Source organism: Sardina pilchardus, chromosome 10 (assembly GCF_963854185.1).
Source record: "Sardina pilchardus chromosome 10, fSarPil1.1, whole genome shotgun sequence".
Classification (NCBI taxonomy): Eukaryota; Metazoa; Chordata; class Actinopteri; order Clupeiformes; family Clupeidae; genus Sardina; species Sardina pilchardus.
In genome coordinates, this window is record NC_085003.1 from 32,505,967 (window position 1) to 32,520,079 (window position 14,113).

The window sequence follows — 14,113 nt, forward strand, 5'->3', positions numbered from 1 at the left end:
GGCCGGGCACTTGCGCGAGACATGGGAGGAGCAGAAGGAAGATGCTCTGCGGAGAACGCAAGGTGTCAGCACCTAACAAGCATACGTAATCTAGGAGAAACCCCCCTTCCGGCAACGACCACTTTCCCCTTTCCCCTACCCGCATTTTATGGAAGTACCAGATTTTCAAACAAGTTTGTCCTTCCCCCCTTGTGTGGTCACCAGTTAGTCGCGGATGTGCCACTGTAAAAGGGGAGGAGGATAGATTTTCCCCAATAGCCGCGTCTGTTTTGCTCAGCGTTGAGTGACATTCCTGTGGATCAAAGATCGCTTTCATTTGCTGGTATGGAAACTCGCGGCTGCGGCAGTTGAACGCCTATTTCATTAAGAAGCGAAAGCGAGGGAAATAAGGAGCTGATCATGGCCAACGCATAGAGAATGGACTTGCTTGTGCCGCAGTCATGGCCAGATCCGCCAATAGATGCACTCAGGAAGGCGATTCCCGAGTGTCAGCCCCGTCGGAACGGGCAGAGGCCCGGGACTTCGCCGAACCTCGGGAACTGTCTCTTGAAGAAGTGCTGAAATCCTACCAGCAGCCCATAAATGAAGAGCAAGCTTGGGCGGTGTGCTATCAATGCTGCAGCTGGCTTAGGGTGCCGCGCCTGGACCGCGCCGAAGACAGAACAGTTTACCAGGTGAAAGATCCATCTTCAATATTCCTTCACAGAGACGGGACCGTTTCACTGCATCCGGAGCTCTGGAACAATAACGGTAATAACACATTGATTGATTTCCAACTTCCTGATTGTGCTAATAGGCGACTCAATGGTGAAAGGGCTACATCCACATCGTTAGCGCAGTCAGTTTGCTTACTAACTTGTATGGTGTTTGGGTATTATTTTTATGTCATCAGATCGTCACTGTGGGCTATGATAGCTCTCACTGCGGCTGAGTATCAAAACATCAGCCAAAATTGGTCATAATAACTCATCTGGTAGCCACCCGTTGAAGAATAGACTACTACTGGATTATGCCGGTTTAATATGCATTATTTATCGGATACAGTGGGCCTACAGTCTCTCTTTGGCTTACAGATGACATATATGTAGGCTATATACTTGTACGGAAGACTCCCTCGCATCTGTAGCTAATTTATTCTGGATATTTACACTAATTGCTATAGACCTTGCAGTTGTAGGTTGCATTCCCTGGCATACAGTTAAAAAGATGTTATGGCTCAGAGTCTGTAGGCCTACCCCCATGCATTGGGGTAGCAGGCCTAAAGTAGGCTATGTAAAGAGGGGTTGTAATAATTAACACATAGCGTGTTTACTTTTGGTGTGGTTTCAAAATAACTCTTAGGTTGTTAATCTTATTTTGTAATCAACTATCCTACTTCAGCCTAGGCATTTCAGCAGTTAACAAGTGTCGAAAGTGTACAGAATAGTCAACACGTTATTGTAATAACTGTACTGTAAAGCAACAGAGTTGCCAAGGCCTTGCCTAAAGATTCCAGATTCCAGTTTCTATATTTTAGTACTATATTCTACATTATATTGGCCTCTGTATGAACATAATCAAACTACTTTTTACCAATGCTTTAGCTTATGTTGTGGAGACCTACAACCTGTGCTCATTGACAACTAAATACAACTTCTGACTACAACACATACTAATCTAGTCTGTAGTTGGGCATCATTTCACTTAATAGAAACATAATAGAAGTGAATATTTCCATGTTCAGTTCAGCTTGCATGGATGGTTCTGGGAGTTTTCCTGACAGCCTTGCAAGAATTGTGCTTGGAATGTGAGTATAGGCAAATGGTGTGGTGACAGTTCAAGGTCAAGTTTGCCTTTAATGCTTTGAGGCTATTGTTGGTTAAGGTCAGGATCTTGACTGATCTATTTAGCGACTCAGGGAGGTCATATGTATTACTGCTGCACATCAGGGACTTTTTCAAGGTGAGTGGGCTTTTTGTGGCGGAGGAAATCATCCACCTTTTCTCACATTGTTTACCGTTCTCCTCTTATTTCCCCCTCTCCCTTTCTCTCTCTCTCTAACATACTGTTTTTCATCTTTTCTCTATATGTGTCTGTTTATATGTGATCCTCTTTTATTGAAATCTCATTCAAAATTTCCATGGCAACAGATAGCAAATCTTGGGAAAGCAGAGAAATGGAGGTTGCATGAATAATATTATCAACAGTCTCAGGGGTATGCATGAAAAATAACAATGCACTATTTGGGGAGAGATTACAGTCTGACCAGTTAATGCATGCTCTCTCTCTCTCTCTCTCTCTCTCTCTCTCTCTCTTCCTCTCTCTGCATTTTCTCAGTCTCTGTGTCAGTGTAGTTACTCTCACTCTCTTTAGTTCTTTGTGTTCAGTATTTGTGGGATTCTGCTGTTCTGTTGACCAGTTTCTGTTGTGTCATTGGACTCTTACCCTCCAAAATAGCACCTGCCCAAACTGGTTTAGACCAATAGATCTCCAATTCTGTGTGTGTGTGTGTGTGTGTGTGTGTGTGTGTGTGTGTGTGTGTGTGTGTGTGTGTGTGTGTGTGTGAGTGTGAGAGTGTGTGTGTGTGTGTGTGTGTGTGTGTGTGTGTGTGTGTGTGTGTGTGTGTGTGCGCGCGTGTTTGTGTGTGTGCAGGGTGTAAATGTGTGTATGGAGGGGCGGCTATTGACTGGAAATGTCTTCACGTGCATCTGCAGTCCCATCCCAGCCCCCCTTTTTTTGTTTTTGCCAGGGCCTTGCCCTGCTTTCCGGGCTCCTGTGGACAACGGAGAGGACAGTGCTGACCTCCATGCTTGTTGTATCACATCTCAGGTTTTGGCTGCCCTGCTGATTGTGATGTTTCGACCCCCCCCCGGGTGTCCTAAGTGATATCTGAGTCAGGCATTCTGTGCTCTACGCATGGAAAAGCAAACAGCAGGCCAGACAGCAAGGAGTGTGCAGCACAGGCTACGACTTAATAACATCAACATGAAGCAGCTCCACCCGTAATGACACAGAGAAAATGCACGCAGAGAGCCAGGATCAGAATGTCCCCTTTTTTAACAGAGTTTTCACTTCCACCGCATTCATGTTTCATCCACGTGTCATTTGCCCTTAATTGTAAGAGGAAACTGCATATAGCATCCCAATGTCTGATAGCTCAGTTCATTGTTGGTGTAAGGCGACTGAGTCCCTTTCCTCTCAAGCAGCAGCATTTGAACAGGAGAACTGTGGGAAAGAGGCACAGTGGTGTGAGACTGCTCTCAGATCTGTCATCTCTTTCTTTCCTCCCTTCTCAGATGACACCGAGGCGCTGTCCTACCCGCCTGTTGCTGAGAGCCAGGTGAGCGCCCGCTTCTCTCGGTTCACAAGTCCGACCTGTGGACAGGCCTTATCTACTGTAAATAAACATCCTCCTGTGGAACTTTGCTCTGATATGATTCTCGGTTGCAGATGGCATTATTTTATTTGGCAGATGTTCTTAGTTAAATTGTGTTACAAGAGAAACATAATACAAGCCACGAGCTGATAGAGGCTAAAAATTCAAAAGCTCAAAGCAAAGTGTCATGAAAAACATGCTTTAGTCCTACCTAACATACATGGTTTTACATATTTTATTGTATCATAAATAATTACTGAAGGTCTCGATAGGACTTTATGGCTAGTTAGGACAGTTTTCTTCCTTCTTACCCACTCTTCTCTCTGACACCCTCTCTTCCAGTTGGTTCAGTCCCTGGGAGTGGCCATCTACAAGGCCCTGGACTGGGGATTGGACGAGAGCGAGGAGCGGGAGTTGAGCCCCCAGCTGGAGCAGCTCATCGACCGCATGGTCGGAGGGGTTGAATCCACCGAAGGTGGGAATGAACCTGGGGGCAATGGCGCAACTGACGAAGGCTACAGTGGTCAGGAGGAAGAGGAGGAGGAGGAGGAAGGCGAGGTGGCGACTCGCGCAGTGCGCACCCTTCGTCAGGTGATGGCGCTGTGTGGAACCAGGCTAGCGAACCCAACCCTCGCCCCGGAGCACTACCTCTCAGTGTGCAGGGCCCTGTTCCTGGAGACCTTAGAGCTGCGGACCTTCCTGAGCAAAATCAGAGATGCCAAAGAGGTACGCTGATGAGTAAGATGGGAGAGAGGTAGATCGAGGGGAGAAGGATGAAGGAAATGTTGGGGCAGCCGTGGTGTACTGGTTAGCGCATCGGGCTTGTAACCGGAGGGTTGCCGGTTCGATCCCCGACCAGTCCACCACAGCTGAAGTGCCCTTGAGCAAGGCACCTAACCCCTCACTGCTCCCCGAGCGCCGCTGGTTGGGCAGGCAGCTCACTGCTCTGGGTTGTGTGATTCACCTCACTGTGTGTTCACTGTGTGCTGTGTGTTCACTAATTCGGTTAAATTGGGTTAAATGCAGAGAACTGAATTTCCCTCACGGGATCAAAAAAGTATATATTCTATTCTATTCTAATTTTTGTTCACACAAAAACTTAAATCTGGCACAATGTGTTGACATACATGCTGTAATAATACAGTACTACACCACAACTGAACACAATGCTTAAATACCCTTGAGATAAGAAGAGGTCTTTGTAAAGACAAGTAAGCATTTATTTGGTGTGGAAAGGAGATTCAAGTACAGAGACAGATTTTCAAGTGGAAACTGCACACGTTGCAGCCCCTGCTATCCTTTTATCTCCAGCAGTCATAGGTGACCCCGACACTCCCTCAAGGGTCCTTTGAGTCCCTCTCTTCCCATGTTTCCATGATTTCAGAGAGCCCTTGCTTTAAGTGTTGCTGATCACCACACTGAATTATTCATGGGCTCCTTCGCTGCAGTCATCATGGCGGTGAGTCAGTGTCTGCCCAGAAAGAGCGCTGCTCCATTTTACTGCTATTGATCCGATGGGGGGGGATGTCTGTCCTGCTCCCGTAGATGCTGAAGAAGATCCGCAGAGAGGACAGCCAGGAGGACCGGAGCGCGGCAGAGCTGGACGCCCTCAAGCACACAGACTGGGTGAGAGACTGCTGCTGCTGGGCGGACGCGAGGCTTCAGGGAGCGAGGCTGTGGTGGACAGACCACAGACCAAATGGTCCTGATCTTTCTCTCTGTGGTTCACGTTCACTTGGTGCACTGGTGTTGGATGTGTTTGGTTACTCAGAATCATTTTCCAAGAGAGGATCTGCGCCAGTAACTGTGACTATTGTCCTTGTGAGTGCGTAGGCTCCTAGCAAGTACTAGATTTAAAACAGGAATGGAGCTCTCTCACAAAAAGTATATTAAAAAAATTTGAATTAGAATAAAAAAGTCATTTATTGGCCCACCATTCTTATAAAGGAGACCTAAAGTGCATGTGCAGCGCAAACGTTTCGGGTGACCCCATCCTCAGTGAGCGAGCTCCATTCCTGTTTTTTTATTTAGTTACTCAGAATGACATGGCCAAAAGATCAGTGAGATGGTCCTCTGGTCTGTAACATGCGGTGAGCCTAATTTCTCCTCTTGAGAACTGTGTGAACGGGCTTGGCATAGAGAGGCTTTATCTCAATTCAAGTCCCTTTGGATTGCTGTCGGAGTCCATACTATAAATGCCAGCTGGCTCATTTCTTTAACGGTAGGAAATGCCCTCTCTGTCTGTTGTTTGTATTGAAGTCTCACTCACAACACAATAACAGGATATGAATTGATCAACTCCAATTCAAAATGCCATCTGTTTAGACTAAGCGGTAATAAAAAGACGATTATTACTGTAAATGCCAGTGCTATAACTTCAACACTTAAATCACAGTATGTTGACTTGACAAGGATGACACTCCTGAGAAAGACAGGTGACTCATATAATACGGATGAAGCTCCTGTGAGGACGATGATGATGATGACGACGACATATGACTGGAATATGACTGGTGACGTGTGTGTGTGTGTGTGTGTGTGTGTGTCTCTGTGTGTGTGTGTGTGTCTCTCTCTCTGTGTGTGTTTGTGTGTGTGTGTGTGTGTGTGTGTGTGTGTGTGTGTCTCTGTGTGTGTCTCTGTGTGTGTCTCTGTGTGTGTGTGACAGGCTCGTCTGTGGGTGCAGCTGATGAAGGAGCTGAGGCAGGGGGTGAAGCTGAAGAAGGTGGAGGAGCAGCCCTTCAACCCGCTGCCCACCGAGTTCAGCCTCACGCCCTTCGAGATGCTCATGCAGGACATCCGCTTGCGCAAGTACAAGCTGCGCAAAGTCATGGTGAGCCCAAACAAGCAGAGCCGTCTCTCTTTAACAGTCTCAGAGTCCACAGTGGCGGTGAGTGGGCATGGAGTTTCTGTTCCGCCAGACGTAATTGCTGGATGCTATTCTCTTGTGTCTTCCCTGTCCATTACTCTTCCTTCCTTTTCTGTCTCTCTCTCTCTCTCCTTCCCTCTCTCTTTCTTTCTCTCTGTCATTTTTCCTTGCTTTCCCTCTGTGGCTCTTTTCTTCCTGTTTCTCAGGTGGATGGTGATATTCCCACGAGGGTGAAGAGAAACGCACATGAACTCATCCTGGAATTTATCCGCTCCAGACCACCTCTAAAACCTGTGAGCTATACCTCAGGATTTTTGCTATGATTACATGACTGTTAAGAACTTACCAAAAATACATGGGTTGTAATGGTCTATTTACCTACATACTGTATATCCTTCAAATGAACCACACAAACAATACACTGATTTACTGTATAGACCCTTTCTCTTAGTCTGTCCTCAAAGGTATCCTGTTGAAACGTTCAAAACAAATAGAGATACTTTGAAATGAAAATGAATTGGACTTAAGCGTGATGTCCTACAAAATGTCGACTTTAAAACGTTTTCTTTTGTTTGTCCCCTAGTTTGTCATTAGCTCAGTATTGTTTTCTGTGCTACTGGAAATACTCTAGGAACCCGTTTGTTTATAGTTGAAAGGGTGTATATAAACCAGAGGAGCTATAATGTTGTAAAGCTGTAATGACTATGTTAATAGCTGTGCATTGGTGATAGGCTCCACTCCTGGGGAAGAAATACACCTTCATAACATGCCACTTTATTATATACAAAAAGTATCTGAAACATGCATCTTAATGACTCCTAATATGAAGCATTTTGAATCTGTTCTTTGTATCTCCCACTGATGTTCTGGACTGATGAGCTCTGTGTGTTCTCGTCTCGTGTGACTGACAGGCGTCAGAGCGCAGCTTGCCCCCGCCGCCACAGCGGCCGCAGTCCCTCCACGACCGCGTGCTGGAGGGGATCCGACAGGAGCGCAAGCTCAGGCCTGTGGATCCTCCCGACTCTAAGAGAGGTGAGTCAGTCCGACCCTAGTGCCGTTACCCAGCCCAATCAGTTAGTCATTACTTCTGCTCAGTGCTCTGACTGCTGTGGGTTATAGTTCACTGGGAAACTGATAAAAAAAAAAGGTTATGTGTCAGTGTAGTATCAGGAAGTAGCCTAAATGATATGTGAATGGCAGTCTTGTGTATGAAAATTACTGAAGTGGAGTGTGATTTTTCTTAATACCTTGTGGGATGTGGTCCATGGTATGAACATTCTTTGAAGTAACACAATGTAGGGATTATTTTCATCACTTTCCTTTACCTTTTCTCATTCATTTTACCAATTTTAAGTACTGGGTACCAGTGGTGGGTTATCCCAGTTAGTCTAAAACCAATGGGAAAGGTCATTAGGTCATTAGGACATTACACAGTGCAATTCAAGGGGTTCCGGACACACTTTGAAAATGTCATCAAAAGACAGTGTTTGAGTTTTGAAGCCATTATTTCAAAGTAAACAAACTACATGTTGCATTAAAGTAATAAATGGCACTGATATTCACAATGATGAGGATGATTATGATGGTAATCATGGTCATGATGGTGATTATGGTGATGATGATGATGTTGATGATGATGATGATGATGATGTTGATGATGATCCAACCCCTCTTGTCTTATAGCCTTCGGCTCTCTGCCCTGCCTGGCACACACCTGCTTGTGTGACATGAAGTCCACTTCCTGTATAGACCTGTCCGTCACAGAGCTTGGGTCACGCCCTCCCCCCCGACCCAGAGTCCTGCTGAAAGCACCGACTCTGCAGGAGATGGAAGAGATGAACATCTTTGAGGTAACAGGAAACCCAATACTGTGATCTTGCCTCACAGACAAAAAAAAATGGGTTTGGCATTTCCTGAGTCATATTTCCACAGCCACAGTTTCAGTAATGATTTCAACCACTCGACAGACTGATATTGTTCATCAGATAATGCTGCCTCAGAAACTCATCCCTTGAACAGATTGTTAAGGTGGAGCCGCGAGTGGCTTCTGATGAAGAATCTTGCTCCGCCTTAACAATCTTTGTCCCTTATCACTGATAAGTGTGCTCATTGCCAAATTGTGGTTGGTAATGTCTCACAGTGGTATGCTGTTTAGATTAGATTAGATAAGATTCAACTGTATTGTCATTTTGCAGAGTACAGATGCAAAGACAACGAAATGCAGTTCGCGTCTAAACAGAAGTGCAAAAAAAAGCAGATAGTGCAATGTGAAGTATAGACAGGTGGTGCATAGGCAGGACAATAAATATGGTCCAGTGTAGACGGTAGTATACAGCTGGTTTGCAGAAGGTGGTTTAGCAGTTACCTTATCAGAGCAGAATAGATATAGCTATGTAATATAGCTGTGTAATATGAACAATAGACACCGTCATCTTGGTCTTGGTGTATGTAGTGCTGTTTGTAGCAGTAGTGCTTTACCTGTACACTGCTATCCAATCCAATCCAATCCAATCCAATCCAATCCAATCCACTTTATTTATATACAGTACCGTAATTTCCCGACTATTAGCCGCGGCTTCTACATTGATTTTGCAAAATTTCTTCAGCTATGAGGTTAATACAGGGGGGCAGTTAATATGGTGTTAATATGGTTTTGTTTCTTTTAACTGGCATGAAACACTGTACTGCGGCTTATACACAATGCGGCTTATATGCAGGAAATTACAGTAGCACAATTTAAACAAACACAAGGTTTCCAAGGTGCTGTATACCCCACGTGTCCCATGTTATGTGCCTCCTATTCAGTGTGCTGCTGTTGTGCTGCTGCCTCTTGCAGGAGGAAGACTCCCCGGACAGTGGGGAGATGCGCCGAGCGGAGAGCTCCCCCACGCCCCTGAAGCGAGACCGCTCCTTCTCGGAGCACGACCTGGCCGAGCTGCGGGGGGAGATCCTGCCCTCGCTGTCCGAGTCGGGGCACCTGGGCGGCCCTGTGGTGCTGAGAGGAGAGAGGCCCCGCGCCAACACGCTGGGAGGGGCCTGGCCACTCCCCACCTACAGAGGTCAGTCAGTGCCAGAGCCACGGGCCATAAAAGCATGATTTATGGAAGTCGTAGCAAGGAGAAGTAAAGCAAATGCAACCAACAATTTTTTTCTGGGACATAAAAGCGTAGAGGTTGTATTTACAGATAATATCCAAAAGATGTTTTTTATCTGCATTAAAGAACCATCTAGAATCTATTTTTTGAGTTGTCCTTTAATCATTAAGAAAATCTATATAACATGTCATCAGAAGGTTTCAAACTGAGTGATTTGATGCCTTTTGACCTAGACTTTTAATCCAAGTGATGAATGTAATGAATAAATAATGAATATTCTTTTAGTAATTAATTATATCAACCGGCAAAATAACCTGCGGTATATATTTAGAAGTTATAAAAGGTGTGTTCACTTGTCTGAAGGTCAAAGACATTTCACATAACAGTTTATGTGGGTGGTGTTGACTACATTGTCCTTATGTGTAACAAGAGCCCATGTAAAATCTGTCTCTGGGATATGAAAACAAATATTGTGACAGCCTGTTTCATTACATTCCGATACTGCCCACTAGGGGGAGCCAGAGCCTTGTCCTCTCTCAAGGGTAGCAAGGCCTTGAAGATGGAAACATATCATCTAACCCATGATTCTGATGTTCTATTGGGCCCACAATGAGTCTCTTTGTGTTTGACCCAAATGATTATGATTTGATGAAAGGGACGTAAATGTTCTCTGGGCCATTATGGCATTCAACTGCCTAGAACTGTACAAGCTGAATTATTTATTAGTTTTTCTCTTTCTTTCTTTTATTCTTTCTTTCTTTCTTTCTGCCTTTCTTTCTCTCGCTGTAGCCTCTTTTCCTGTTGCTGGCTGGATGCCGTCCTCTCCGGCTCGCTGCTCCCTGAGTTCAGTGGAGGAGGCGTCCGAAGGGGTGGGGAGTGTCTCTCCCTCTCGAGGGGCCAGCAAACGCCAGTGGATGGTGAGTGGGAAAGGGGCTGGTTAAGCTGCATTCACATACGTCGCTACTCGCCCATCTCTGAGCGAGAACTATCAATGTAAAGTGAATGTGTTCTAGCTGAATGTGGCCAGGACAGGCGATGCGAGGACTAGCGATGCGATGTGGGCGGGTACGAAGTTAAAATAATTTTAACTTCCAGCGATGCGAGTGAAGCGAGTGAAGCGAGTACCAAATCAGAATGTAGAATAGAGATGATTGACAGTTAACTGAAGCGAGGAGCGATGTGCGAGTAGCGACGTATGTGAATGCCCCTTTACTGCAGCGCCGCTCCTCTCCTGACGCGGCCTCTCAGCCACTCAGCCGTGCACTCCTCCCTGCCTCGCAGCGCCACTCCGCTCACACGCAGCGGGACATGCCTGCCGTGTCAGAGCACTAGTGCTGATTTTCATACCCCCCCCCCCCCCCACCCCCCCCACCTCTCGCTCTCTCCCTTTTTTCTCACTCTCGCTTTCTCTCCACTTCTCTCTGTCCTGTCATGAAAGGAGGAGTTCAGTCACCCCGTGGAGAGCCTCGCATTAACAGTGGATGAGGTCATTAACGTGCGCCGAGTGCTGGTGAAGGCCGAGATGGAGAAGTTTCTGCAGAACAACGAGCTCTACAACAATTTGAGGAAGGGCAAGGTGCACAACAAGTCACTCAATAAAACAGTGGCACCAGTTTGTTTTTGACCTTTTATTCCCACAGTCTCTCACTCAGTGTGTATGTGTGTGTGTGTGTGTGTGTGTGTGTGTGTCTGTGTGTGTCTGTGTCTGTGTCTGTGTCTGTGTGTCTGTGTCTGTGTGTCTGTGTGTCTGTGTGTGTGTGTGTGTGTGTGTGTGTGTGTTTGTGTGTGTTTCTACCTGCCCAGGTATGCTGTTGCTGCCGGGTCAAGTTTCCACTCTTCTCCTGGCCATCCACTTGTCTTCTGTGTAAAAGGTGAGGGGCACTGTGGCTGTTTGTGTATGGTGGCTATGAACAGCAGACATACAGTGCAAACTAATGCCTTGTCCTCTGTGTTTCGCAGGTCTGTCTGCAGTTCTTGCAGTGCAAAGGTATCTACTGTGTGTTCCACATCAAATGGCATTCCTATTGATGTTTATGCACCATGTGGTGGATGGTCTCTATTAAGTGGAGCATTAATGATTGATAGATTCTATTGTATTTCTTGTAATGGCAGCAGCTGATTGAAATGAAGAAAATAACGTAACGTATTAAATTGGTCAGTATCATCTGTTATGCATTGACTTGCATAGATTACCTGTCAATACCTGTCCTATCTCTGGTGGGTACCTCACGATGATATCTTTTCTTGTGCTGTGTCGTCTGGAGCTGTGGTTTGTGGGGTTACATGTGTCAGTCCTTGTCCCTCCAAGTGTGTGTGTGTGTGTGTGTGTTTCTCATGGGGTCATGTGGGGCTTTGTTATTATATTATTATCCTCTGCTGGTCTGTTTTCCGTATCACTGCACTGGACTGCCACTACTGTAGGTCACGCTACGCTACTTGACCCCCCCCCCCCCCCCCAACCCTCGTTGTTCACTTCTTTTTCTTGCCCCGTCTCCGCAGATGAAGATTCCTTCCAAGAAGATGGCGCACATTCCCGTTTACACCGTCGGCTTCCACAGCAGCCCGAGGAGCCAGCATCGCAAGAGCGAGGTCTACAAGTGAGTCTGCCACCCCACCACCCCCCGATTAGTCCTGATTAATGAGATTTGACAATAATATCCCTGCAACTGATCTTCCAGACACGCCCGAATCCATTTCAACTCTACAATTATCTTTTGACTCTCTTTCTTATCAGTTCTACTGTAGGTAGACAATTGGTCTGTCACTGCATTCTGCCTCTGCCACCGTCGGTTGGCTTTAACCACCGCCCTTCTCAGCAGTGCTCAGTAGTGTCAGCCTAATAAGAGTCCATCACCTAGATCCTTAAATACTCTTGCATAATGACCCCTCCTCTTATCTGGTGACGACACTAAGTAGCCATTACATAATCCCTGCCAGGTTTTCTGGATCTCTGCACTCGCTCGCTCTAACATGGCCGGTCTCCTTTGCGTTGCACTGGAATCCCCACATGTACTGTAGATGCTGCACAGTGGTTCACCTGGCACTTGGTAGACTCTGTCAACAAATGTTACACTGTTAATAACATTCTAAGTAACAGATAATACACACACTCATATCTCACATTGTTCAGTCACATGTATTATTATCTTTCTCTCTCTATCTGTCTCTCTCTCTCTCACACACACACACACACACGCTGACTCTCTCTGTCTTCTCCATCACAGATCTCTGCGCTCTCTCTCTCGGCGCTCGGTGGAGGAGGAGTTCCCACACCTGTACGCTCACGGCTGCAGCTTGCGGGACGTGTGCGCCGAGTGCACCAAGTTCGTGGCCGACGTCATCTCTTCCAGTCGCCGCAGCTTGGACATCCTCAACAACACGCCCAAGAGAGAGAAGGCGCCCCCCACCACTGCGTCCTCAGCCCCCACCGTCACCTCAGCTAACCAGCATCCTCAGACTCAGCACCTGCCCCAGCCCACGCCACACACTCAAACGCCATCCACACCCAGGAAGAAGATCAAGTGAACTGGCCCTGCCCTGCCCTGCCCTGCCCTGCCCTGTCCTGCCCTGACCAACCCCACCACCACCACCCCCCATAGACATACATTGACCGCCTGTTTGACTGTCTAATGAAAGACCCCCAGCTTTAATAATAATAGAAAAAAAGACATTAACACCTTCCATGGCAGAGATGGATTGACTGACTGAGTCTGATTGAGTGCTGTCCTGACAATCGAATGAACTATCGCACTTGACTTCTAACGCTTCTGCTTTGAATGGCAGTCTGTTTGAATGAATGATTGATTGATTCATTCATTCATTCATCGAAACTGATCAAAGAGTTTGACACATTGATCTGCTGATCAACTGGGACTCGTACGTAATCCCAGCCCCGGGCCGGGATTGCCCCATTAGCGCGCTGCTCAGAATGCCCCCCAGCCCCACACTTGCTGCCCTCTTTGCCTCAGCCTGCAACCCCCTGCTCCCTCTCTCCCCCTGTGTCCCCAGCATATTATGCGCTTGTCTGACATCGCTGCACCCCATTCAGGCTGTGTTCCAGAGCTGGACGTATAGGACAGACCATGCAGCGAACGCCATTCTGCCTTAGCTCGTCTTTCACTTCACACTGACCCTTCACCTCTCGGCACACGTTTGGACAAAGAGTAACCGAAGAGTAGGATAACAAAATTCGAGAGGAGCAGGGTTATCCTAAATGAAAACTCCTAGTTGCCTTGCATTTTTTTTTTTATGTTTGAATGTATTACTTTAGCTATTGACAAGCAAACCTGGCACCTCTCCAATACACAGCCCCTTAGCACTAAGAAGGCATGTTGGCCTAGACTGTTGTGTGACAGACGTGGGGATCCACAGGAGGAAAAAGAACGGACTTTGGACATGACTGCCAGATCAACGAGCTGCTCCAAGCACTTCTGAACTATTTTTAAAACTGATGAAAAAAAGAACTTCACCCATGATGGTGGGCGCTAGTGTGCTTTGCCACCACTGTGCGACTGTCTGAATGTAGGAAGGTAGAGACAGTAACATACTTGACATTCTGGCAAAGAGTTTCTGAGCAAAAAGTCTTGTCGCCTCAGCACCTTACTGAACCCGCTGCAGAAAGAGGCCGGATTGTCCTTGCCCTGCCCGCCGTCGCCCCCACCAACTCGCCACATGGTCTTGTGTGATCTGCTTGTATTTTGTAAACACCTCAACTGCAATAAATCAAACTGAAAAAGTGTGCCCTTTTGTGAGGTGACTGTTTAATCTCTGGGGACTTGGTGTAAATAATTGGTTTGA

At 46.6% G+C, this 14,113-nt stretch overlaps 1 protein-coding gene across 1 annotated transcript; it reads left to right on the forward strand.

Moving 5' to 3' along the window:
* The first annotated feature begins 257 nt into the window (after positions 1-257).
* spire2 (spire-type actin nucleation factor 2) lies at positions 258-14,054 on the forward strand. Its single transcript, XM_062547840.1, has 15 exons — positions 258-750; positions 3,276-3,319; positions 3,698-4,081; positions 4,901-4,981; positions 6,021-6,185; positions 6,428-6,514; positions 7,133-7,253; positions 7,905-8,071; positions 9,058-9,280; positions 10,106-10,233; positions 10,755-10,892; positions 11,120-11,187; positions 11,276-11,303; positions 11,816-11,913; positions 12,541-14,054. The coding sequence occupies exons 1-15, from the start codon at positions 441-443 to the stop codon at positions 12,839-12,841; spliced, it is 2,343 nt and encodes a 780-aa protein (XP_062403824.1). The 5' UTR covers positions 258-440; the 3' UTR covers positions 12,842-14,054.
* Positions 14,055-14,113: the final 59 nt, after the last annotated feature.